The following is a 23,280-nucleotide window of genomic DNA, read 5'->3' on the forward strand; positions in this document are numbered from 1 at the left end:
CCCACTTTTCCCTCCTTTTCCCTCACCCATTTCCCTCATTTTTTCCCTCATTTCTCCTCACGCTTTCCCCCTTTTCCCTTATTTTCCGCTCACACCTTTCCTCTCTTTTCCCCTCCTTTTCCCTCACCCATTTCCCTCACCTTTTCCCTCATTTCTCTTCACATTTTCCCCTCACACTTTTCCTCTCTTTTCTCCCCGTTTTCCTCACACCTTCCCCTCCTTTTCCCTCACCCATTTCTCCTCACACTTTCCCCCATTTTCACCTCACGCTTTTCCCTTTCTTCACCCATTTTCTGCTCACGCTTCCCCCCTACGTTTCCCTCCTTTCCTCTCACCCATTTCCCTCATTTTTTCCCTCATTTCTCCTCACACTTTCCCCCATTTCCCCCTCACACCTCTCTTCCCTTTTTCCTCCATTTGCCCTATGCATTTCCCTGCTTTTCCCTCGCCCATTTCCCTCATCTTTTCCCTCATTTCTCCTCACGCTTTCCTCCATTTCCCCCTCACATCTTTATTCCCTTTTTCCCCCGCTCGCCCTGCACGTTTCCCTCCTTCTTCCCTCGCCCATTTCCCCTCGCAATTTCCCCCTCACATTTCCCTTCTCCCTCCCCATTTCTCTCACATTTCCCCCACGTCCCCTCACGCTTTTCTCCTCACCTTTTTCCCCATTTTCCCTCTTTTCCCGCTTTTTCACCTCGCATTTTCTTCCTTCTCTTCATTTCCCCCCGCTTCCCCTCGCGTTTTCCGCGTTCCCAGTCCCATTTTCCTCACACTTTACTCCCTTTTTCACCCCGCGCCTTTCCCGATTCTCTCTGATTCCCCCTCACGCTTCTCCCTCCTTTTCCCTCAGCTTTTCCCCCATTTCCACACACGCTTTTCCCACACTTCCCCCTCCCATTTCCTCCCATTTCCACCATCCCCCCTCACGCTTTCCGCCCTTTCTCTCAAACTTTTCCCCCTCGCGCTTTTCCCCTTTTTCCATACTTTTCTGTCACTTTTTGGCTTTCTCCTCGCTTTTTCTTCTTTTTTTTCCATTCCCCTCACAATTTTCCTGCCTTTTCCCCTTTCTCCACTCACATTTTCCCTTCCTTTCCCCCTTTTTCCCCTCACGCTTTTCCTCCTTTCTCCCCTCAAAACTTTTCCCCCATATCCCCCCGTTTTTCCTCATAATTTTTTCCTCGGATTTCTGTACAACTCCCTCAAATTTCACCACGTTTTCCCTCACAACTCTTCCCGTAGTTTCCCTTCTTTCTCCCCCATTTCCCTCTCACTTTTCCCCTCACTTTTCCCCCACAACTTTCCCCTTCTATTTCCCCCGATCCCTTCATATTTTCCCTTTTTCTTCTTCCTCTTCCCTCCCCCTTTTCCCCTCCTCTTCCCCCCTTTCCCTCCCCACTTTCCCCCCTCACACTTTTCCCTCATTTTCCCTTTTCCCTACCCAATTTTCCCCCATTTCCCCTTTTTCCTACCCAATTTCCCCCGTCTCACCTCTCCCGTTCCCACAGCCCCGCTCGGTCCACCAGCGCCGTCCTGCTCCCTTCACCGCCTCATGGACGAGGAACCCTGGACCCCCTTTAGCCCCAGCACCGGCTACGGCCCCAGCACCAGGTACGGCCCCAGTACGGCCCCAGTACGGCCCCAGTACGGCCCCAATACGGCCCCAGTACGGCCCCAGTAAGCAGTGGGGCCACCCCATCGGCACTGGTGCAAAGGCGGAGGGATCGCCCGGTCGGTCACCAGCTGGGTGGGCTGCGCGCCCAGCAGATCCCGAGGGGCTGCTGTGATCTACTGGGAGATCCCTGCACTACGGCCAGGCTGCTGCTGCCTGTCTCTGTCGAGATCTGCGCTATATCCACGCGTAGCGGTACCTATGGCAGTGGTAGAGGTACCTATAGGACTGGTAGCGGTACCTGAGGCACCGGTAGCGGTACCTATAGCACTAATAGAGGTACCTATAGCCCTGGTAGGGGTACCCGAGGCATCAATACAGGTACCTGAGGCACCGGTAGAGGTACCTATAGCACTGATAGGGGTATCCATGATGTTGATAGAGGTACCTGAGGCACTGGTAGAGGTACCTATAGCACCGGTAGCGGTAGCCGTGGTACTGATAGAGGTACCGGTGGCATCAGTAGAGGTACCCGAGGCGCCGGTAGAGGTACCCATGGCATCAGTAGAGGTACCTATAGCACTGATAGAGGTACCTGAGGCACCGGTAGCGGTACCTATAGCACTAATAGAGGTACCTATAGCCCTGGTAGGGGTACCCGAGGCATCAATACAGGTACCTGAGGCACCGGTACAGGTACCCGAGGCACTGATAGAGGTATCCATGACGTTGATGGAGGTACCTGAGGCACCGGTAGAGGTGCCTATAGCACTGATAGAGGTACCTGAGGCACCGGTAGCGGTACCTGTGGTACTGATAGAGGTACCCGAGGCACTGGTAGAGGTACCTATAGCACTGATAGAGGTATCTGTGGCACTGATAGAGGTATCCATGATGTTGATAGAGGTACCTGAGGCACCGGTCGAGGTACCTGAGGCACTGGTAGAGGTACCTGAAGCACCGGTAGCGGTACCTATAGCACCAGTAGAGGTAGCTGTGGTACTGATAGAGGTACCTGTGGCATCAGTAGAGGTACCCGAGGCGCTGGTAGAGGTACCCGTGGCATCAGTAGAGGTACCTATAGCACTGATAGAGGTACCCATGGCATCAGTAGAGGTACCTGAGGCACCGGTAGCAGTACCTATAGCACTAATAGAGGTACCTGAGGCACCGGTAGCGGTACCTATAGCACTGGTAGAGGTACCTGTGGCACTGGTAGAGGTGCCCCAGGTGCCGGTAGAGGTACCTATAGCACGGATAGAGGTACCCATGGCATCAATAGAGGTACCTATGGCACTGGTAGAGGTACCTATAGCACCGGTAGCGGTACCTATAGCAGCAGTAGAGGTACCCGAGGCATCAATAGAGGTGCCCAAGGTGCTGGTAGAGGTACCCGAGGTGCTGGTAGAGGTACCTATAGCACCGGTAGCGGTACCTATAGCACCAGTAGAGGTACCCGAGGCGCCGGTAGAGGCACCTCCTTCCTCCTCCTCCTCCTCTTCATCCCGCTGACCCCTCTCCGTCCCGCAGGCGCTCCCGCACCGTCAGCCGTCGCCGTCCGCTCGCGCCGGACGCCAGCCCCGGACCCCAGGCCCAGCGCGGCCGCACCACCGGGTAGGACCACCCTAATTAACACCCTGATTAGCACCGCTAACGAGCTTCCCCCCCACACCACCACCGCCGCCAGCCCCAACGCCGCGTCCGTCTGTCCCCCCCAGCCCCGGATGGACAGAGGGACGCCGCGACGCCTCGCCACTCTGGGTATTATCCCCGATACACCCCACATCCCCTAAAGACCTCCCTTAATTACCCCCCGAGGGCTAATTAGGGCTCCAGCACTGCGGGGGGAGGGGGGGGTCATTTGGGGGACCCCCGACCCCACCTCCCCCTCCAGGCCCCCCCGCTGCCCTCCGGTGCCCCCCGGTCCCCGCTGCCGTCGCCGCAGGAGCTCTGCGGGCGCCGGGGGAGCCGGGGGGGGGCCCCGAAAGCCCGCCGCGGGGGGGGGGGCCACGCGCTCGTGCGCTCCCACCTGCAGGAGCTGAAGCAGCGGCAGAGCGGCGTCGACGAGTGAGTGGGGGGCGGGGGGGGGGCGTTTTGGGGAACCCCCCCACGTCCCCCCTACGTGTCGCTGCCCCCCCCCCCCCCCCCCCCGTTCTCTGCCCCGCAGGTTGAAGCGCCGGGCGTGGGGCGGCGCGGGGGGACGCGGGACCCCGGGGGGGTTGCGGGGGGCAGGAGGAGCCGCTGCCACCCCCCCGCGGGACCCCCGCGGGTCCCCCCGGCCTGGGGGTGCTGCTGGTGCCGGTGCGTGGGGCCCAGTGAGGAGTGAGGCCGTAGGACCCTCAGGCCCCCCACAGGACCCTCAGACCCCCCCTTATAGGATCCTCAGCGCCCCCCAGGACCCTCAGACCCCCCCTTATAGGATCCTCAGCGCCCCCTCAGACCCCTCCCTTATAGGACCCTCAGACCCCCCCCCAGGGCCCTCAAATCCCCCCCCCCCGGACCCTCACCCCCCCTTATAGGTCCCTCAGACCCCCCAGGACCCTCAGACCCCCCCCATAGGCAACTCGACCCCCCCAGGACCCTCAGGCTCCCCCCCATAGGCCCCTCAGGCCCCCTCCCACCCCCCGGCCTTGCTTTTGCCCCACACACCCAAAATCAGGCCTTTTACCCCCAAAACGTGCCCCTGGGGGGGGTTGCTGTAGGAGCAGCCTCTATGGCCGGGCTGGGGGGGGGGGCCGGGAGGGGAGGGGGGTGCCCCGCGTGGCCACGCCCACCTCCAATAAACCACGCCCACCTTCACCAAGCCACGCCCACATCCATCTAGGCCACGCCCACCGCCACCAAGCCCCTCCCACATTCGCCAAGCCACGCCCACCTTCACTAGCCCCCGCCCACCTTCATTAAGCCACGCCCACCTCCTCCAGGCCACGCCCACCTCCCGCAGGCCACGCCCCCAACCCCCAGGCCACGCCCCCACCCCAGGCAATGCCCGCACCCGTCGGCCACGCCCCCTCCCCCGAGGCCCCGCCCACCCGGCGCCGGACCACGCCCCCCCCGCCCCCAGGCCCCGCCCCCCGTGCGCGCTGAGGTCACGTGCCGGCGGCGCCGTCAGCGCCGGGCCCCGGCGGGGCGGGAAGATGGCGGCCGGCGGCGGCGGCCGGGGAGGAGGCGGCGGGGGAGGGGGAGGCGGCGGAGGCCCCGTGCCGGCAGGTGGGGGGCGGGGCTGGGGGGAGGGGGGCGGGGGCTGGGGGGCGGGGGGGGTTGGGGGGGTGAGGGCAGGGTTATGGGGGGACACGGGGGGGGTATGGGGGGTATGGGGGGGCTGTGGGGCAGGGTTGGGGGGCTATGGGGGGATATGGGGGGCTATGGGGGCTATGGGGGGATTTGGGGGGCTATGGGGGATATGGGGGGCTATGGGGGGGCTATGGGGCAGGGTTGGGGGGCTATGGGGGGATTTGGGGGATGTGGGGGGCTATGGGGCAGGGATTTGGGGGGCTATGGGGGTTGTGGGGGGCTATGGGGCAGGGTTGGGGGGCTATGGGGGGATGTGGGGGGATATGGGGGGCTATGGGGGGATTTGGGGGCTATGGGGCAGGGATTTGGGGGGCTATGGGGCAGGGTTGGGGGGCTGTGGGGGGCTGTGGGGGCTATGGGGGGATTTGGGGGCTGTGGGGCAGGGATGTGGGGGGCTATGGGGGCTATGGGGGTTGTGGGGCAGGGTTGGGGGGGCTATGGGGGGCTATGGGGGGATGGGGGGGCTATGGGGCAGGCATGGGGGGCTATGGGGGCTATGGGGGGATTTGGGGGGCTATGGGGCAGGGATGGGGGGCTATGTGGGGCTATGGGGGTTGTGGGGGCTGTGGGGCAGGGCTGGGGGGACATGGGGGCTATGGGATGGGGGGGCTATGGGGCAGGGCTGGGGGGGACATGGGGGGCTATGGGATGGGGGGGCTATGGGGGGATTTGGGGGCTATGGGGCAGGGCTGGGGGGCTGTGGGGGGCTGTGGGGGGCTGTGGGGGGCTATAGGGCAGGGATGGGGGGGCTGTGGGGCAGGGAGGGAATTGGGGGGCTGTGGGGCAGGGCCGGGGGGTGCCGTGGGGGGGATGGGGGATCTGGGGGCCGGGGGGGGGGGGGCACGGCGGGTGACGCCCCCGCCCCCAGGCGTGAGCCCTTGCCCTGCGCCCCGCCTCTGGAGCCCCCCGGGCCGGGAGCTGTGAGCGCCCCGCGGCCAGCCCCGAAAATGAGCTGCAAGGAGACCGCGGAGCTGGCCGGTGGGGGGCGCGGGGGGCGCGGGGGGCACGGGGGGGGGGCAGGGGGCACGGGGGGGACCCCAAGGGGCACGGGGGGGACGTTGGGGGGACCCCAAGGGATATGGGGGGACCCCAGGGGGCACGGGGGGACCCCAGGGGGCACGGGGGGACGTTGGGGGGACCTCGGGGGACCCCAAGGGACACGGGGGGGGGGCACGGGGACCCCAAGGGACACAGGGGGACTTCGGGGGGACCCCAAGGGACACGGGGGGACCCCAGGGGGCACGGGGGGACCCCAAGGGACACTGGGGGGGACCTCAAGGGGACCCAATGGACACGGGGGGACCCCAGGGGACACGGGGGGACCCCAAGGGGACCCCAGGGGACCTCAAGGGGACCCCAGGGGACATGGGGGGGACCCCAAGGGACACGGAGGGACCTCAAGGGGACCCCAGGGGGCACAGGGGACCCCGGGGACCCCAGGGGACATGGGGGGCCTTGGGGGACCCCAGGGGACCTCAAGGGGACCCCAAGGGACCCGGGGGGGACCCCAGGGGTCACGGGGGGGCCCTGGGGGACGTCGCCCTCCCCCTCGCCCCGCAGACAGGACCCCCCTGAAGGTTTTCCTGCCGCGGAAGCTGGTGGAGTGCCTGCCCAAGTGCCCCGTGCTGCCCAAGGAGCGGCTGCGCTGGAACACCAACGAGGTGGGGACGGGGACGGGGGGGACACTTTTGGGGACACCTGGGGACAGGGGGGACAGGGGGGACGCCTGGGGACGGGGAGGGGGCAGCGGGGGACGCCTCACTTCCTTCTGTCCCCCCCGCGAAGGAAATCGCCTCCTATCTCATCACCTTTGAGAAGCACGAGGAGTGGCTCTCCTGCTCGCCCAAGACGAGGTGGGGCGGCCGTGGGGCGCCGTGGGGCGCCGTGGGGCGCTGTGGGGTGGCTGTGGGGTGGCTGTGGGGCGCCGTGGGGTGCTGTGGGGCGCTATGGGGCGCTGTGGGGCAGCCATGGGGCAGCCATGGGGCAGCTATGGGGCAGCCATAGCGCAGCTTGTGGGGCAGCTATGGGGTGCTGTGGGGCAGCTGTGGGGCAGCCGTGGGGCAGCCGTGGGGCAGCCATGGGGCAGCCATGGGGCAGCTATGGGGCAGCCATAGCGCAGCTATGGGGCAGTTATGGGGCAGCCCTGGGGCAGCCGTGGGGCAGCCGTGGGGCAGCCGTGGGGCAGCCATGGGGCATTTATGGGGCAGCTATGGGGCAGCCATAGTGCAGCTATGGGGCAGCCATGGGGCAGCCATGGGGCAGCTATGGGGCAGCCATAGCGCAGCTATGGGGCAGTTATGGGGCAGCCCTGGGGCAGCCATGGGGCAGCCGTGGGGCAGCCATGGGGCAGCTATGGGGTGATGTGGGGCAGCCGTGGGGTGGCCGTGGGGCAGACGTGGGGCAGACGTGGGGCAGACGTGGGGCGCTGTGGGGCAGCCGTGGGGTGGTTGTGGGGTGGCTGTGGGGCAGCTGTGGGGCAGCCGTGGGGTGCTGTGGGGCAGCCGTGGGGCAGCCATGGGGCAGCTATGGGGCAGCCGTGGGGCAGCCATGGGGCAGCCATGGGGCAGCTGTGGGGCAGCTATGGGGCAGCTCTGGGGCAGCTATGGGGCAGCCATGGGGCAGCTATGGGGCAGCCATGGGGCAGCTATGGGGCATCCATGGGGCAGCCATAGGGCAGCTATGGGGCAGCCATGGGGCAGCCATGGGGCAGCCATGGGGCAGCTATGGGGCAGCTATGGGGCAGCCGTGGGGCAGCCGTGGGGCAGCTATGGGGCAGCTATGGGGCAGCTGTGGGGCAGCCGTGGGGCAGCTATGGGGCAGCTATGGGGCAGTTATGGGGCAGCCATGAGCCATCTATGGGGCAGCTATGGGGCAGCTGTGGGGCAGCTGTGGGGCAGTTATGGGGCAGCTATGGGGCAGCCATGGGGCAGCCGTGGGGCAGCCATGGGGCAGCTATGGGGCAGCCATGGGGCAGCTGTGGGGCAGTTATGGGGCAGCCATGGGGCAGCTATGGGGCAGCTGTGGGGCAGCCGTGGGGCAGCCATGGGGCAGCTATGGGGCGCTATGGGGCAGCTGTGGGGCCGTGCCCCCCGTCGGCAGGCCGCAGAACGGGTCCCTGCTGCTGTACAACCGCAAGAAGGTGAAGTACCGCAAGGACGGCTACTGCTGGAAGAAGCGCAAGGACGGCAAGACCACGCGCGAGGACCACATGAAGCTCAAGGTGCAGGGCGTCGAGGTAGGGCCCCCCCCGGCCCCAAACAGCCCCCCCAACATAAAAGACCCCCCCCCCAAAATAAAAGACCCCCCCCCAAAATAAAAGACCCCCCCAGAATAAAAGACACCCCCCCAAAAAAAAAAAAACAGCCCCCCCAGCGGGATACAGACATGGGCGGGGGCACCCGGGGGCCCCCCCCGTGGTGTTTTGGGGGTGTCAGAGCCCATACGGGGGTGCTGCCCCCCATAACGGCAATTTTGGGGTGCGCCCCCCGTAACATCAATTTTTGGGGTGCCCCCCCCGACCCCCCCCCCCCAGTGCCTCTACGGCTGCTACGTGCACTCCTCCATCGTCCCCACCTTCCACCGCCGCTGCTACTGGCTGCTGCAGGTAGGTCCTTACCCTTTGGGGGGGCCCCCCAAAAAAAAGGGGGGCCCAGCTCATCCTGCCCCCCCCAGAACCCCGACATCGTCCTGGTGCACTACCTCAACGTGCCCCCCCGTGGAGGACGGCGGGGGGGCCGCGCCGGGGGCCCCCCTCTGCGCCTCCGACCGCCGCGAGTGGCTCAAGTGCTCGCCCGAGGAGCTCGTGGCCCAGCTGCGCCCCATGTGTAAGACCCCCCCCCTTTTTTTTTTATTTTGGGGGGGGGGGTTACACAGCCCCCCCCCCACCCTAAATTCCTCGTTTGACCCCCCATAGTCCACGGGATGAAGTGGGGGCGGCGGCGGGGGCGGCGCTGGAGCAGCTGGTGCAGCACGTCCTGGAGAGCCAGCGGGCACGGCCCCCCCCGCACCCACGCCTGCCTCTGCGCCGGGGGCGCCGGTGAGCCCCAAAACAGCCCCCCCCCCCAAACATTCCCCCCCCGGGACCCCCAAAACGTCCCCGGGACCCTCAAACCCCCGGGAGCCTTGGGACCCCCCAGGACCCCCCAAACCCCCCCAGGACCCCCAAGACCCCCCCAGAACCCCCAGGACACCCCCCTGGGACCCCAACCCCCCCCCCCGGGACCCCCAAACCCCCCTGGGATCCTCAGGACCACCCCCCGGGACCCCCAAAATCACCCCCCTGGACCCCCAAATCCCCCCAGGACCCCTAAACCCCCCCGGAACCCCCAGGACCCCCCCAGGACCCCCAAAACCTCCCCGGGACCCTCAAAACGCCCTGGGAGCCTCAGGACCCCCAGGCCCCCCCGGGACCCTCGGGACCCCCAGGACCCCCCCCGGGACCCCCAAAATCACCCCCCCGGGACCCCCAAATCCCCCCAGGACCCCTAAACCCCCCTGGGATCCTCAGGACCCCCCGGACCCCCAACCCCCCCCCCAGGACCCCCAAGACCCCCCCAGAACCCCCAGGGCCCCTCCACGGGACCCCCAGGACCCTTCCCCAGGACCCCCAAGACCCCCCTGGGACCCCCAAAACCCCCCGGGACCCCCAGGATTCCCAGGACCCCCCAGGACCCCCAGGAGCCCCCCTGAAACCCCCAGGACCCCCCGAGACCCCCGGGACCCCCCCATTACGTGCCCCCCCCCCCAATTCCAGGTCCCCTGTCCCTCCCAGGGGACCCCAACCCCCCGTGACCCCCCAAAAACCCCCGGGGGCCCCCCAACCCCCCCCGAAACCCCCCCAAAACCCACAGGGGGGTCCCCAACACCCCCGGGGGGGGTCCCCGAACCCTCCCCCCCCCTTTTTAACCCCTTTTCCCCCCCCCCCCCCCCAGGCTCCCCGGGCCACAAGTGCGGCAGCGCCCGGCACCGCCTCATCTCCCCCAAGCTCCAGGGGGCGCGGCGGGGGGGGGGGGCGGCGCTCCCGACCCCCCCAAAGCCCCCTCCTCCCCCGACACCACCCAACCTTCCCCGGGACCCCCCGCCGGGCCCACGGGGGGTCCCTTTCGCCTCCCCCCCCCCCCCGGCACCCCCAAGCCGGGGCGGGGGGGGCGCTGCCCCTTCTGCTGGTGGCCGGCTTGGCTGGGGGGGGGGTCACCCCGGGGGGGGCAACCCCGGGGGGGGGGCTAACGCCCAGCCAACACCTGGTGGCCACCGAGGGCCCCCCTTGCCCCCCCGGCCCCCCCGGGCTCGCTTTCGACCCCGACTGCTTCCTCAACAGCCCCCGCCGGGGCCAAACCTACGGCTGCGAGCCCGGCCCCGGCCCCCCCCCCCCCCGCGACCCCCCCCCCCTCCTCCACAAACCCCCCGCGCCCCCCGACGATCCGGGGGCCGCGGGGGCCGCAGCGGCGGGGCCCCCGGGGGGAACCTTTCGCCCCCGTCTCGACGGCCTCCTGACCCCCCCCCCTCCCTCCTCCTCCTCCTCCCCCTGCCCGAGAGCTGCTGGGGGGCGGGGGCAAAACCTGGGGGGGGGGCGGCCCCCCGACCCCCCCCGGGCCCCCCCGGCCCCCCCAGCCCGGAGCCCCCCCGAGGACACCGCCGAGGCGCCGGCCGCCATCAGCGACTTCTCCCCGGAGTGGTCGTACCCCGAGGTGAGCCCCCCGGGGGGCTCGGGGGGGGGGTTTATTCCGGGGGGGGGTTTATATTTAAGGGGGGTCTGACGGAGTGCCCCCCTTCCCAATTTCCTCAGGGGGGGTCAAGGTGCTGATCACCGGCCCCTGGAGCGCGGGGGGCGTACAGCTGCCTCTTCGACCGCGTCTCCGTGCCGGCGGCGCTCGTCCAGCCCGGCGTGCTGCGCTGCTACTGCCCCCGTAAGCCCAATTTTTTTGGGGGGGGGGCCACAAATAAAAGCCCCCCCCCTCAAATTGATGTTGTGTGTGTGTGTCCCCCCCCCAGCCCACGAGGCCGGCGTGGCCGCCCTGCGCGTCGCCTGCCCCCCGGCCGCTCTCGGCCGCGGCCCCCTTCGAGTACAGGGCCCGGGGGGGGGCGGGGGGCCGCGGGCTCCCAGCTCGACTGGCTGGCCCTGGACGGTGAGTGAGAGGTTTGTTTTTTTTTTTTGGGGGGGGGGACATAAAAATAGAGCCCCCCCCAGCCGTTTCCATGCGTTATTGGGGGGGGGGCACCCTAAAATCGTCCTCGTCCCCGTGCAGATACCTGGGGTGGGGGTTGGGGGGTCCCGTGCCCTGATTTTTACCCCCAGGTCATATTTTGGCCCCCCCCGTGATATTTTGCCCACCCCGTGATATTTTGCCCCCCCCCAGTGAATATTTGCCCCCCCCCCCCCCATTTCCCTGCATTAAGGGGCGGGGGGCACCCTAAAATCGTCCCCGTCCTCCGCCCCCTCGCATTTACCTGGGGGTGGGGGGTTTGTGCCCCCCCAGCCCCTCCGGGGGGGTCCCCGTGCCCCGGTGCCCCCCCGGTGATATTTTGCCCCCCCGATGATATTTTGCCCCCCCCCCCCCCCCAGACAACCAGTTCCGCATGTCCATCCTGGAGCGCCTGGAGCAGATGGAGCGGCGCCTGGCCGACCTGGCGGCCGCGCGGCCCCCCAGGGGGGCCCCCGAGACCCCCCGGGGCAGGTGAGGGCGGGGGGGGGGTCTCTCCCGTCCCCCCCGTGTCCCTCGGTGTCCCCAGCACCCCCTGCGGCCCCCGGAATCCTCTGGTGGCCCCCGATGTCCCCCGGGGTCCCCAAATGTCCCTTGGGCCCCCCCAAACGTCCCCCACGTCCTCCAATGTCCCCCAATGTCCTCAGGGTCCCCGATGTCCCCAAATGTCCCCAAATGTCCCCCAGGTCCCAAATGTCCCCTGGTGGCCCCCACGTCCCAAATGTCCCCGGGGTCCTCAATGTCCCCCGGGGTCCCCAAATGTCCCTTGGCCCCCCCCCAATGTCCCCCACGTCCCCAAATGTCCCCCAATGTCCCCAATGTCCTCAGGGCCCACGATGTCCCCCGGGGTCCCCAAATGTCCCTCGGTGTCCCCAAATGTCCCCCGGGGTCCCCAAATGTCCCCCGCATCCCAAAAGTCCCCAATGTCCCCTGGGCCCCCGATGTCCCCACGTCCCCAATGCCCCCGGGGTCCCCAATGCCCCCGATGCCCCCCACATCCCCAATGTCCCTTGGGGTCCCCATGTCCCCAACGTCCCCTGGGTCCCCAATGTCCCCACGTCCCCAATGCCCCCCATGTCCCCAATGTCCCCAGTGTCCCCGGGGTCCCAAATGTCCCCCATATCCCCCACATCCCCAAATGTCCCCTGGGTCCCCAAATGTCCCCTGGGTCCCCAATGCCCCCCACGTCCCCAATGCCCCCCCGTGTCCCCACTGCCCCCGGGGTCCCCAATGCCCCCAGTGCCCCCCACATCCCCAATGTCCCCTGGGCCCCCAATGTCCCCCACGTCCCCAATGCCCCCCAACGTCCCCAATGTCCCCGGGGTCCCCAATGCCCCCCCATGTCCCCAACATCCCCAATGCCCCCACGTCCCCATTGCCCCCGGGGTCCCCAATGTCCCCGATGCCCCCATGTCCCCAATGCCCCCCACATCCCCAATGTCCCCAATGCCCCCCCCGTGTCCCCAATGTCCCCATTGCCCCCGGGGTCCCCAATGCCCCCACGTCCCCAATGCCCCCCAATGTCCCCGGGGTCCCAAATGTCCCCCATATCCCCCACATCCCCAAATGTCCCCTGGGTCCCCAACGCCCCCACGTCCCCAATGCCCCCGGGGTCCCCAATGTCCCCAATGCCCCCCCGTGTCCCCAATGTCCCCATTGCCCCCAGGGTCCCCGATGCCCCCCACGTCCCCACCGCCCCCTAACCCCCCCCCGTCCCCGCCAGGTCCCGGGGGCCACCTTCGAGGCGCGCCTGGTGGCCGTGTGCGAGGCGCTGATGGCTCGGCCGGGCCGCCCGGGGGGCGCGGCGCTGGGGGCCGGGGCCGCCCCCGCGGGATGACGCTGCTGCACCTGGCGGCCGCCCAGGGCTACGCGGGGCTCGTGGACGCGCTGCGGCGCTGGCGGTCAGCGGGGGGGGACAAGGGGGGACAAGGGGGGGACACGGGGACAAGGGGGGACGCGGGGGGCGCCGTGGGGACATGGGGACGGGATGGGGACAGAGCCCCCGGGAGGCTCGCGATGGGGACGGGGATGGATCCGGCCTCCCGGTGGCCCCCATGGGGACTTGGGGGGGACATGGGGACGTGGGGGGCACCCTGGGGACGTGGGGGGCACCCTGGGGACGTGGGGGGCACCCTGGGGACACGGGGACAGGATGGGGACAGAGCCCCCGGGAGGCTCGCGATGGGGACGGGGACGGATCCGGCCTCCCGGTGTCCCCCCGCCGTGGGGCTGGGGGGGGGGGGTTGTCCCCAAGGCAGGGCCACGTTGGGGACCTCTCCTGTCCCCCCGTCCCCCCCGTGTCCCCGCAGGGTGCTGGCGGCCGAGAGCCTGGCGCTGCAGCAGGAGGCCGACCCGCTCAGCGTGGACCACTTCTGCTGCACGCCGCTGGTACGGGGACGCCGCGGGGACACCGCGGGGACGGGGACAGGGACACGATGGGGAGGGGGACATGGTGGGGATGGGGATGGGGACATGGCGGGGACAGGGACATGATGGGATGGGGATGGGGACACGGTGGGGACAGGGATTGGGACACCATGGGGACAGGGACATGGTGAGGATGGGGACACCATGGGGACAGGGACAGGGTGGGGATGGGGACACCGTGGGGACAGGGACATGGTGAGGATGGGGACACCATGGGGACAGGGACAGGGTGGGGATGGGGACACCGTGGGGACAGGGACATGACGGGGATGGGGACACCGTGGGGACAGGGATGGGGACATCATGGGGACAGGGACATGGCAGGGATGGGGACGGGGACACTTTGGGAACAGGGACACAGTGGGGATGGGGACGTGGTGGGGACGGGGACGTGAAGGGGATGGGGACACAATGGGGACAGGGACATGGCAGGGATGGGGACATGGTGGGGACAGGGACATGAAGGGCAGGGATGGGGATGGGGACATGATGGGGACGGGGACACCATGGGGACAGCGACAGGTCAGGGATGGGGACAGGGACATGAAGGGGACGGGGACAGGGACGTGATGGGGACAGGGACACGGAGGGGATGGGGACATGGTGGGGATAAGGATGGGGACACGATGGGGACGGGGACACGGCAGGGACGTGGCAGGGACACGAAGGGGCCTGGGACATGGTGGGGACAAGGATGGGGACACGGTGGGGACAGGGACAGGACAGGGACGTGGCAGGGACATGAAGGGGATGGGGACGTGGCAGGGACAAGGATGGGGACACGAAGGGGACAGGGACACAAAGGGGATGGGGACGGGGGACATGAAGGGGACGGGGACACGGAGGGGATGGGGATGGGGACACGGTGGGGACAGGGATGGGGACATGATGGGGACGGGGACATGGCGGGGACAAAGACGGGGGGGGGGACATTGGCACAGCCGCCCTTGGGCGAGCCCCGGGGGTCCTGAGGAGCCCCGAGGAGCCCCGGGGGGCCGTGTCCCCGTGTCCCCCGATGTCCCCAATGTCCCCCGATGTCCCCCCCCCTGTCCCCCCCAGATGTGGGCGTGCGCGCTGGGCCACGCGCGGGCGGCGGAGCGGCTGTGGCGCTGGGACGGGCGGGCGCTGGCGGTGCCGGACTCGCGGGGCCGCCTGCCCCTCGCCGTCGCCCGCGCCCGCGGCCACCGCGCCCTGGCCGCCCGCCTCGAGGAGCTGCGGGGGGGCCGCCCGGGGACGCCCCCCCCCCCGGGACGTCCCCCCGGGGACACCCACGGGGACGCCCCCACGGCTCGCCCAGGCCGCCCGAGGGGACGCCGCGCGGCCCCTCCCCGCTCTCGGCCAGCCCCGACACAGGTACGGTGTCCCCCCCCTCCGGGTCCCCTCCTCCGTGTCCCCCCCGTGTGTCCCCCCGTGTCCCCTTGTGTCCCCTCGTGTCCCTCCGTGTCCTCCCGTGTCCCCCCCATGTCCTGCTGTGCCCCCCGTGTCCCCTCCGTGTCCCCTCATGGCCCCTCGTGTCCTCTTATGTCCCCCCATGTCCTTCCATGTCCCCCCCATGTGCCCCCTGTGTCCCTCCATGTCCCCCTGTGTCCCCTCCATGTCCCCCCATGTCCCCCCGTGTCCCCCCCATGTCCTCCCGTGTCCCTCGATGTCTCCCCCATGTGCCCCCCGTGTCCCCCCCATGTCCCCTCACGTCCTCCCATGTCCCCCTGTGTCCCTCCCGTGTCCCCCCATGTCCCCCCGTGTCCCCCCCATGTCCCCTCATGTCCCCCCCATGTCCTCCCGTGTCCCCCTGTGTCCTCTCGTGTCCCCTCCGTGTCCCTCCATGCCCCCCGTGTCCCCCCCATGTCCTCCTGTGTCCCCCCCGTGTCCCCCCCATGTCCCCTCATGTCCCCTCATGTCCTCCCATGTCCCCCTGTGTCCCTCCCGTGTCCCCCCATGTCCCTCCCATGTCCCCCCATGTCCCCCCCGTGTCCCCCCCATGTCCTCCTGTGTCCCCCCCATGTCCCCTCATGTCCCCCCATGTCCTCCCGTGTCCGCCTGTGTCCTCTCGTGTCCCCTCCGTGTCCCTTCATGCCCCCCCGTGTCCCCCCCATGTCCTCCTGTGTCCCCCCGTGTCCCCCCCATGTCCCCTCATGTCCTCACATGTCTCCTCGTGTCCTCCTGTGTCCCCCCCATGTCCCCCCCATGTCCCCCCCATGTCCCTCCATGTCCCTCCGTGTCCCTTCATGTCCCCTTCGTGTCCCCCCCACGTCCTCCCATGTCCCTCCGTGTCCCCTCCATGTCCCCCCCGTGTCCTCCTGTGACCCCTCATGTCCCTCCATGTCCTCCCGTGTCCCCCCGTGTCCCCTCCATGTCCCCCCCATGTCCTCCCTGTGTCCCTCCCATGTCCCCCTGTGTCCCCCTCGTGTCCCCTCCATATCCTCCCGTGTCCCCTCCGTGTCCCCTCGTGTCCTCCTGTGTCCCCCCCATGTCCCTCCATGTCCCCTCCTGTGTCCTCTCATGTCCCCCATGTCCCTTTGTGTCCCTCCCTGTCCCCTCGTGTCCCCCCCATGTCCTCTCGTGTCCCCCCGTGTCCCCTCATGTCCCCCCCGTGTCCCCCCCATGTCCTCCCCGTGTCCCTCCGTGTCCCCTCCGTGTCCTCTCATGTCCTCCCATGTCCCCCCCCCATGTCCCTCTGTGTCCTCCCGTGTCCCCCCCACGTCCCTCCCATGTCCCCCCCGTGTCCCCCCCATGTCCCCCCGTGTCCCCCCCGTGTCCCCCCGTGTCCCCCCATGTCCCCCCCACGCCCCCATCCCCTCCCCACACCCCCCCGTGTCCCCTACCCCCTCCCCACCCCCCCACCCCCCCACGTCCCCTCCCCATCTCCATGTCCCCCCCACCCCCCCCCCCCCCCACCTCCCCCATCCCCCACCCCCCAACCCCCCCAACCCCCCCAATCCCCCCCCCCACCCCCCCCCACGCCCCCCGTGCCTCCCCCTCACCCCCCGCCCCCCCCCCAGGGCTCAGCACCGCCAGCAGCCTCTCGCCCCCCCGAGCCCCCGGACGCCGACGACGGCCCCGCGCCCTCCGACGCCCTCCAGGTGATTTTTTTTTCAGGGGGGGGGGGACATCATTTTGGGGTGGGGGGGCACAAAAAGGCGTCCTAACCCCCCCCCCGCCCCCCCCAGGCGGAGGTGGTGACCCTGGCCCGGCAGATCCTCGAGGCCACCCCGGAGCGCATCAAGCGGGAGCCCCCGGGGGGGCGAAGCCGCGGGGGGCGCGGGGGGGCAGAGGCACCGCCGGGGGGGGGCTCAGCGCCGCCATGGCTTGGCTGGCCGCCTACCTGGACAGCGTCGACCGCCCCCCCGCCGCCGCCGCCGCCGCGCCCCCCCCCGCAAAGGTAACACCCCCCAAAAAATCCCCCCCCACCCCAAAATCCCCCCCCCCCAAAAAAATCCCCCCCCCCAAAAAAAATCCCCCCCCCAAATCCCCCCCAAAATCCCGTCTCCATCTCGACGGAGACCCCCGGGGCGGGACGCGGATTCCTCAGACCCCCCCCCCCCCAAATTTTCTCCCCCCCCCCAAATTTTCTCCCCCCCCACAGCAAAGCGGAGGCGCCCCCCAATCCCACCGGGGGGGCCCCGAGCATCCCCCCCCCCCCCCCAAAATCCCATCTCCATCTCGACGGAGACCCCCGGGGCGGGACGGGGATTGCCCGGGACCCCCCCCCAAAAAATTTTCTCCCCCCCCCAGCAGCAAAGCAGAGGCGCCCCCCGCCCCCCAATCCCACTGGGGGGCCCCGAGCATCCCCCCCCCCCCCCCCAAAATCCCATCTCCATCTCAACGGAGACCCCCGGGGTGGGACGTGGATTCCTGAGACCCCCCCCCCCAAATTTTCTCCCCCCCCCCCCCCCAAATTTTCTTCCCCCCCCCAATATTTTCTCCCCCCCCCCACAGCAGCAAGCGGAGGCGCCCCCCGCGTCCCGCCGGGGGGGCCCCGCGCCCCCCCGTCGGCCGCCGGCTGGGCCGAGTTCCTCAACGCCTCGGCCGGCGGCGGCGGCGGGGGGCGCGGGGGGCCGGCAGGAGGGCGACGTCGCCCTGCTGACGCTCTCCGACCGCGAGCAGCACGAGCTCTACGAGGCCGCCCGCCTCATCCAGAGCGCCTTCCGCAAGTACCGGGTGCGCCCCCGGGACCCCCCCCTCAAAAAACGCCCCCCTCCCCCCAAAACCCCCCCCCCCCCCAAAAATCTCCCTGACCCCCCCCCCCCCCCCAAAAAATCTCCCGCAGGGCCGGCGGTTGAAGGAGCAGCAGGAGATGGCGGCCGCCGTCATCCAGCGTTGCTACCGCAAGTACAAGCAGGTAACGGGGGCCCCCCCCCAAAAAAATAACCTGAAACCCCCCCAGAACCCCCCGAGACCCCTCGAGACCCCCCAAAACCCTTGACACCCCCCAAAAGCCCCCCAAGACCCCCCAAAAGCCCCCCGAGATCCCCCAAAACCCCCCGCGCTGCTATCGCAAGTACAAGCAGGTAACGGGGACCCCCCCCCCCAAAAAAATAACCCGAAACCCCCCCCAAAACCCCCCGAGACCCCCCGAGACCCCCCGAGACCCCTCGAGGCCCCCCAAAACCGTCGACACCCCCCAAAAGCCCCCCGAGATCCCCCCAAGCCCCCCAGGAGATGGCGGCCGCCGTCATCCAGCGCTGCTACCGCAAGTACAGGCAGGTAACGGGGACCCCCCCCCCCCAAAAAAAAACACCCCAAAACCCCCCCCCCAAAACCCCCCTAGACCCCTCGAGACCCCCCAAAACCCCCCGAGATCCCCCAAAACCCCCCAAGACCACCCAAGACCCCCCGAGATCCCCCCAAAACCCCCTTGAGGCCCCCCAAAACCCCCACAAGACCCCCCAAAACCCCCAACCCCCCCCAAAACCCCCTCAAAACCCCCCAAGACCCCCCAAAATCCCCCAGGACCCCCCAAGACCCCCCCAAGACCCCCCAAAACCCCCGCAAAACCCCCTGAGACCCCTCGAGACCCCCAAAACCTCCCCGAGACCCCCCAAAACCCACCTCAAAACCCCCCAGACCCCCCCAAGACCCACTAAGACCCCCCAAAACCCCCTGAGACCCCCCAAACCCCCCCCAAAACCCTCCCAAGACTGCCCCCAGACCCCCCCAAAACCCCCCCAGGCCCCCCAAGACCACCCCAAGACCCCCCCAGACCCCCCCAGCCCCCCCAGGACCCCCCAAGCCCCCCCCCCCCCCACTAACCCTCTCTCTCTCTGCCCCGCAAGCTCACCTGGATTGCTCTGAAGGTAACGGGGGCTCCCAGGTGTTGGGGTGCAGAGGCACCGGGGGCCTTTGTGGGGTCCCCTAACACCGAGGTCCCTTTTGGGGTCCCCTAACACCGAGGTCCCTTTTGGGGTCCCCCAACGCTGGGGTCCCTTTTGGGGTTCCCCCACAGCGGGGGACCTTTTGGGGTGCCTAAACACCGGGGGCCTTTTTGGGGTCCCCTAACACCGAGGTCCCTTTTGGGGTCCCCCAACGCTGGGGTCCCTTTTGGGGTGTCTAGACACTGAGGTCCCTTTTGGGGTCCCCCAACACTGGGTTCCCTTTTGGGGTTCCCAAACAGCGGGGTCCCTTTTGGGGTCCCCTAACACCGAGGTCCCTTTTGGGGTCCCCCAATGCTGGGGTCCCTTTTGGGGTTCCCCAACAGCGGGGGCCCTTTTGGGGTGCCCAGACACCGGGGTCCCTTTTGGGGTCCCCCAACACCAGGGTCGTTTTTGGGGTCCCCCAACACTGGGGTCCCTTTTGGGGTTCCCCAACACCGGGGGCCCTTTTGGGGTGCCCAACCCCGGGGTCCCTTTTGGGGTCCCTCAATCCCCTGCTCCCTTTTGGGGTCCCCAACCACTGGGGTCCCTTTTGGGATCCCTGAACACCAGGGTCCCTTTTGGGGTCCCCATCCCCAAACATCGGCATCCCTTGTGGGATCCCCGAGCACCACGATCCTTTTGGGATCCCCAACCACCACAACCCCTTTTGGGGTGCCCAACCCCCGGGGTCCCTTTTGGGATCCCTAAATCCCCTGATCCCTTTAGGGATTCCCAACCACCCCACTCCCTTTTGGGGTCCCCAACCACCACAACCCCTTGTGGCATCCCCAACCCCCGGGGTCCCTTTTGGGGTCCCTCAATCCCCTGCTCCCTTTTGGGATCCCCAACTACCACAACCCCTTACGGGATCCCCAACCCCCGGGGTCCTTTTTGGGATCCCTCAATCCCCCGTTCCCTTTTGGGGTCCCCAACCACCGGGGTCTCTTTTGGGGTCCCTCAATCCCCCGCTCCCTTTTGGGGTCCCCAAACACCCCAGTCCCTTTTGGGATCCCCAACCTCTGGAATCCCTTTTGGGATCCCCAACCCCCGGGGTCCCTTTTGGGATCCCCAACTGCTGGGGTCCCTTTTGGGATCCCTCAATCCCCCTCTCCCTTTTGGGGTCCCCGAACACCCTGATCCCTTTTGGGATCCCCAACCACCGGGGTCCCTTTCGGGATCCCTAAATCCCCTGCTCCCTTTTGGGATCCCTGAACACCCTGATCCCTTTTGGGGTCCCCAACCACCACCATCCCTTTTGGGGTGCCCAAACACCCCACTCCCTTTTGGGATCCCCGAGCACCACGATCCTTTTGGGATCCCCAACCCCCGGCATCCCTTTTGGGATCCCTCAATCCCCCTCTCCCTTTTAGGATCCCCAACCCCCAGGGTCCCTTTTGGGATCCCTCAATCCCCCACTCCCTTTTGGGGTCCCCCGACCTCCGGGGTCCTTTTTGGGATCCCTCAATCCCCCGCTCCCTTTTGGGGTCCCCAAACACCCCACTCCCTTTTGGGATCCCCAACCCCCGGGGTCCCTTTTGGGATCCCTAAATCCTACGATCCCTTTTGGGATCTCCAACCATCACCATCCCTTTTGGGGTGCCCAACCACCACCATCCCTTGTGGCATCCCCAACCCCCGGGGTCCCTTTTGGGATCCCCAATCACCGGGTCCCTTTTGGGGTGCCCAACCACCCCAATCCCTTTTGGGATCCCTGAGCACCACGATCCTTTTGGGATCCCCAACCACCGGGGTCCCTTTTGGGGTCCCCAAACATCGGCATCCCTTGTGGGATCCCTAAATCCCCCACTCCCTTTTGGGGTCCCCAACCACCATGATCCCTTGTAGGATCCCCAGACATCGACATCCCTTTTGGGATCCCTGAGCACCACGATCCTTTTGGGACCCCCAACCACCATGATCCCTTGTAGGATCCCCAACCACCACAACCCCTTGTGGGATCCCCAACCACCGGGATCCCTTTTGGGGTCCCCAAACATCAGCATCCCTTGTGGGATCCCTAAACCCCCCGCTCCCTTTTGGGATCCCCAACCACCACCATCCCTTTTGGGGTGCCCAACCACCCCAATCCCTTTTGGGATCCCTGAGCACCACGATCCTTTTGGGGTGCCCAACCACCCTGATCCCTTTTGGGATCCCTAACCACCACCATCCCTTTTGGGATCTCTTGTGGGATCCCTCAATCCCCCGCTCCCTTTTGGGGTCCCCAACCACCACAATCCCTTGTGGCATCCCCAACCCCCGGGGTCCCTATTGGGATCCCTCAATCCCCTGCTCCCTTTTGGGATCCCCAACCTCCGGGGTCCTTTTTGGGATCCCTCAATCCCCCTCTCACTTTTGGGGTCCCCGAACACCCTGATCCCTTTTGGGATCCCCAATCCCCGGGGTCCCTTTTGGGATCCCTCAATCCCCCGCTCCCTTTTGGGGTCCCCGACCCCTGGGGTCCCTTTTTGGGTCCCCGATCCCAAATGACCCGTTTCCCCCCCCGCCCCGTTCCCCCCCCAGTACGCGCTGTACCAGCAGATGACGCGCGCGGCCATCCTGATCCAGAGCAAGTTCCGCAGCTACCAGGAGCAGAAGCGCTTCCAGCGCCGCCGCCGCGCCGCCCTCCTCATCCAGCAGCGCTACCGCAGCCACCGCCAGGGCCTGCAGCAGGGGCCCCCCGCGCCCCCCGCCCCGCCGCCGCGCAACAAGTGAGTGGGACCCCTTTTTTATGGGGGGGGGCGCGGGACCCCTTATTTTTTGGGGGAGGGCACAGGACCCCTTATTTTTGGGGGGGGGCGTGGGGTGAAGCAGCACAGCAGGTGAGCAGGACGAGGGGTGACTCCTTTTTTAATGGGGGGGCCAGGACCCCTTTTTATGGGGGAGGGACACAGGACCCCCTTCTTTTTTGGGGGGGGGTCCTGAGCGCTGTGCCCCCCCCAGCCACCGCCAGGGCCTGCAGCAGCGCATCAAGTGAGCAGGACCCCTTTTTTTGGGGGGGGGGGGGGCACAGGACCCCCTTCTTTATATGGGGGGGCCACGGGACTCGATTTTTTTCGGGGGGGGGGGCACGGGACCCCCTTTTTTTGGGGGGGACACAGGACCCCTTTTTTTATGGGGGTTGACAAGGGTGCAGCAGCGCAGCAGGTGAGCAGGACCCCTTTTTTATGGGGGGGGGGCACAGGACCCCCTTCTTTTTATGGGGGTGGACACGGGTGTCCCCCCCAGCCACCGCCAGGGCCTGCAGCAGGGGCCCCCCCGCCCCCCCGCCCCGCCGCCGCGCAACAAGTGAGTGGGACCCCCTTTTTTATGGGGGGGGGGGGACACGGGACCCCTTCTTTTGGGGGGGGTCCTGAGCCCTGTGCCCCCCCCCCCCATAATTTTAGGGGCACCTTCCTGACCAAGAAGCAGGACCAGGCGGCGCGCAAGATCATGCGGTTCCTGAGGCGCTGCCGCCATCGGTGGGGGCGTGGGGGGGAGACGTGGGGGCGGGGGGGCCAAGGGGACATGGGGGGGCATGGGGACACGGGGGGGGCAATGGGGACATGGGGGGAGGTAGGGACATGGGGGGCGTGAGGACAGGGACAGGGGGACACGAGGGGGGTGTGGGGACATGGGGGGCGTGGGGGGGCCAAGGGGACATGGGGGGGATGTAGGGACATGGGGGGCACGGGGACAATGGGGGGGACATGGGGACATGGGGGGGATGTAGGGACCTGAAGGGGGGCATGTGGGGACATGGGGGGGGTACAGGGACATGGGGGGGGATGTGGGGGCAAGGGGGGGCTGTTGGGACATGGGGGGGCGTGGGGACACGGGGGGGGGACACGGGGACCTTGCGGGGCTGCCGTGGGGGGTTGAAGCTGCTGTGGGGCCGGAGGGGGCTTTTGGGGGGGTCACTGTGCGTGTGCCCCCCCATCTCCTAACCCCCCTCCATTTCCCCCAGGATGAAGGAGCTGAAGCAGAGCAGAGAGGTGGAAAGTTTACAGAAGCGGGGCCTGGCCTCGTGACCCCCCGTGGTGGGGGGGGGGGAGGGGACAAGGGGGAGGGGCTGCCCCCGCCCCCCCCCCCCCCGGCTTTGCCTTATCTCTTGTGCCAAGCGCCCCCCCCCGCTGCCCGGCGGCGCCCCCCCCCGCATGCCTCCCCCCCCCCTCCCAAACCAGGCCCGCGGGGGCCCCTTTGTACAAATTTCCAGTAAAAGTGAAGGAAAAAGGAGGCGGGGTGCAAAAACAAGCAAAAAAACACACAAAAAACCCAATAAAACGGTGTCTGCGGCTTGGGGGGGCACGGGGGGGGGACGACACGCGCCGGGGGGGGGGGCACAGCACCCTCAGGGAGGGGCAGCAGCTGTAGGGGGCGCCTGGCCCTTTAAGGGAAGCCCCGCCCCTTTAAGGGAAGC

At 68.0% G+C, this 23,280-nt stretch overlaps 2 protein-coding genes across 2 annotated transcripts; both read left to right on the forward strand.

Annotated features, from left to right (window-relative positions):
• The first annotated feature begins 1,159 nt into the window (after nt 1-1,159).
• Nucleotides 1,160-4,128, forward strand: INCA1 (inhibitor of CDK, cyclin A1 interacting protein 1). The gene is made up of 5 exons (XM_066985124.1): nt 1,160-1,608; nt 3,140-3,223; nt 3,328-3,370; nt 3,504-3,676; nt 3,777-4,128. The coding sequence occupies exons 1-5, from the start codon at nt 1,550-1,552 to the stop codon at nt 4,126-4,128; spliced, it is 711 nt and encodes a 236-aa protein (XP_066841225.1). The 5' UTR covers nt 1,160-1,549.
• Nucleotides 4,129-4,341: 213 nt separating this feature from the next.
• Nucleotides 4,342-22,956, forward strand: CAMTA2 (calmodulin binding transcription activator 2). Its single transcript, XM_066985125.1, is given in 31 exon segments — nt 4,342-4,819; nt 5,772-5,881; nt 6,464-6,564; nt 6,689-6,756; nt 8,003-8,138; nt 8,436-8,507; nt 8,576-8,611; nt 8,613-8,727; nt 8,817-8,846; nt 8,849-8,900; nt 8,902-8,939; nt 9,835-10,035; nt 10,689-10,731; nt 10,733-10,809; nt 10,895-10,928; nt 10,930-10,987; nt 10,989-11,028; nt 11,466-11,573; nt 12,827-13,004; nt 13,413-13,491; nt 14,590-14,883; nt 16,530-16,610; nt 16,698-16,909; nt 17,114-17,154; nt 17,467-17,555; nt 17,557-17,688; nt 17,798-17,869; nt 18,804-18,824; nt 21,405-21,592; nt 22,268-22,342; nt 22,828-22,956. Coding segments are annotated over 30 exon segments (2,766 nt in total). The 5' UTR covers nt 4,342-4,819; nt 5,772-5,850; the 3' UTR covers nt 22,892-22,956.
• The last annotated feature ends 324 nt before the right edge of the window (nt 22,957-23,280 follow it).

This window comes from Anser cygnoides, chromosome 31 (genome assembly GCF_040182565.1).
Source record: "Anser cygnoides isolate HZ-2024a breed goose chromosome 31, Taihu_goose_T2T_genome, whole genome shotgun sequence".
Classification (NCBI taxonomy): Eukaryota; Metazoa; Chordata; class Aves; order Anseriformes; family Anatidae; genus Anser; species Anser cygnoides.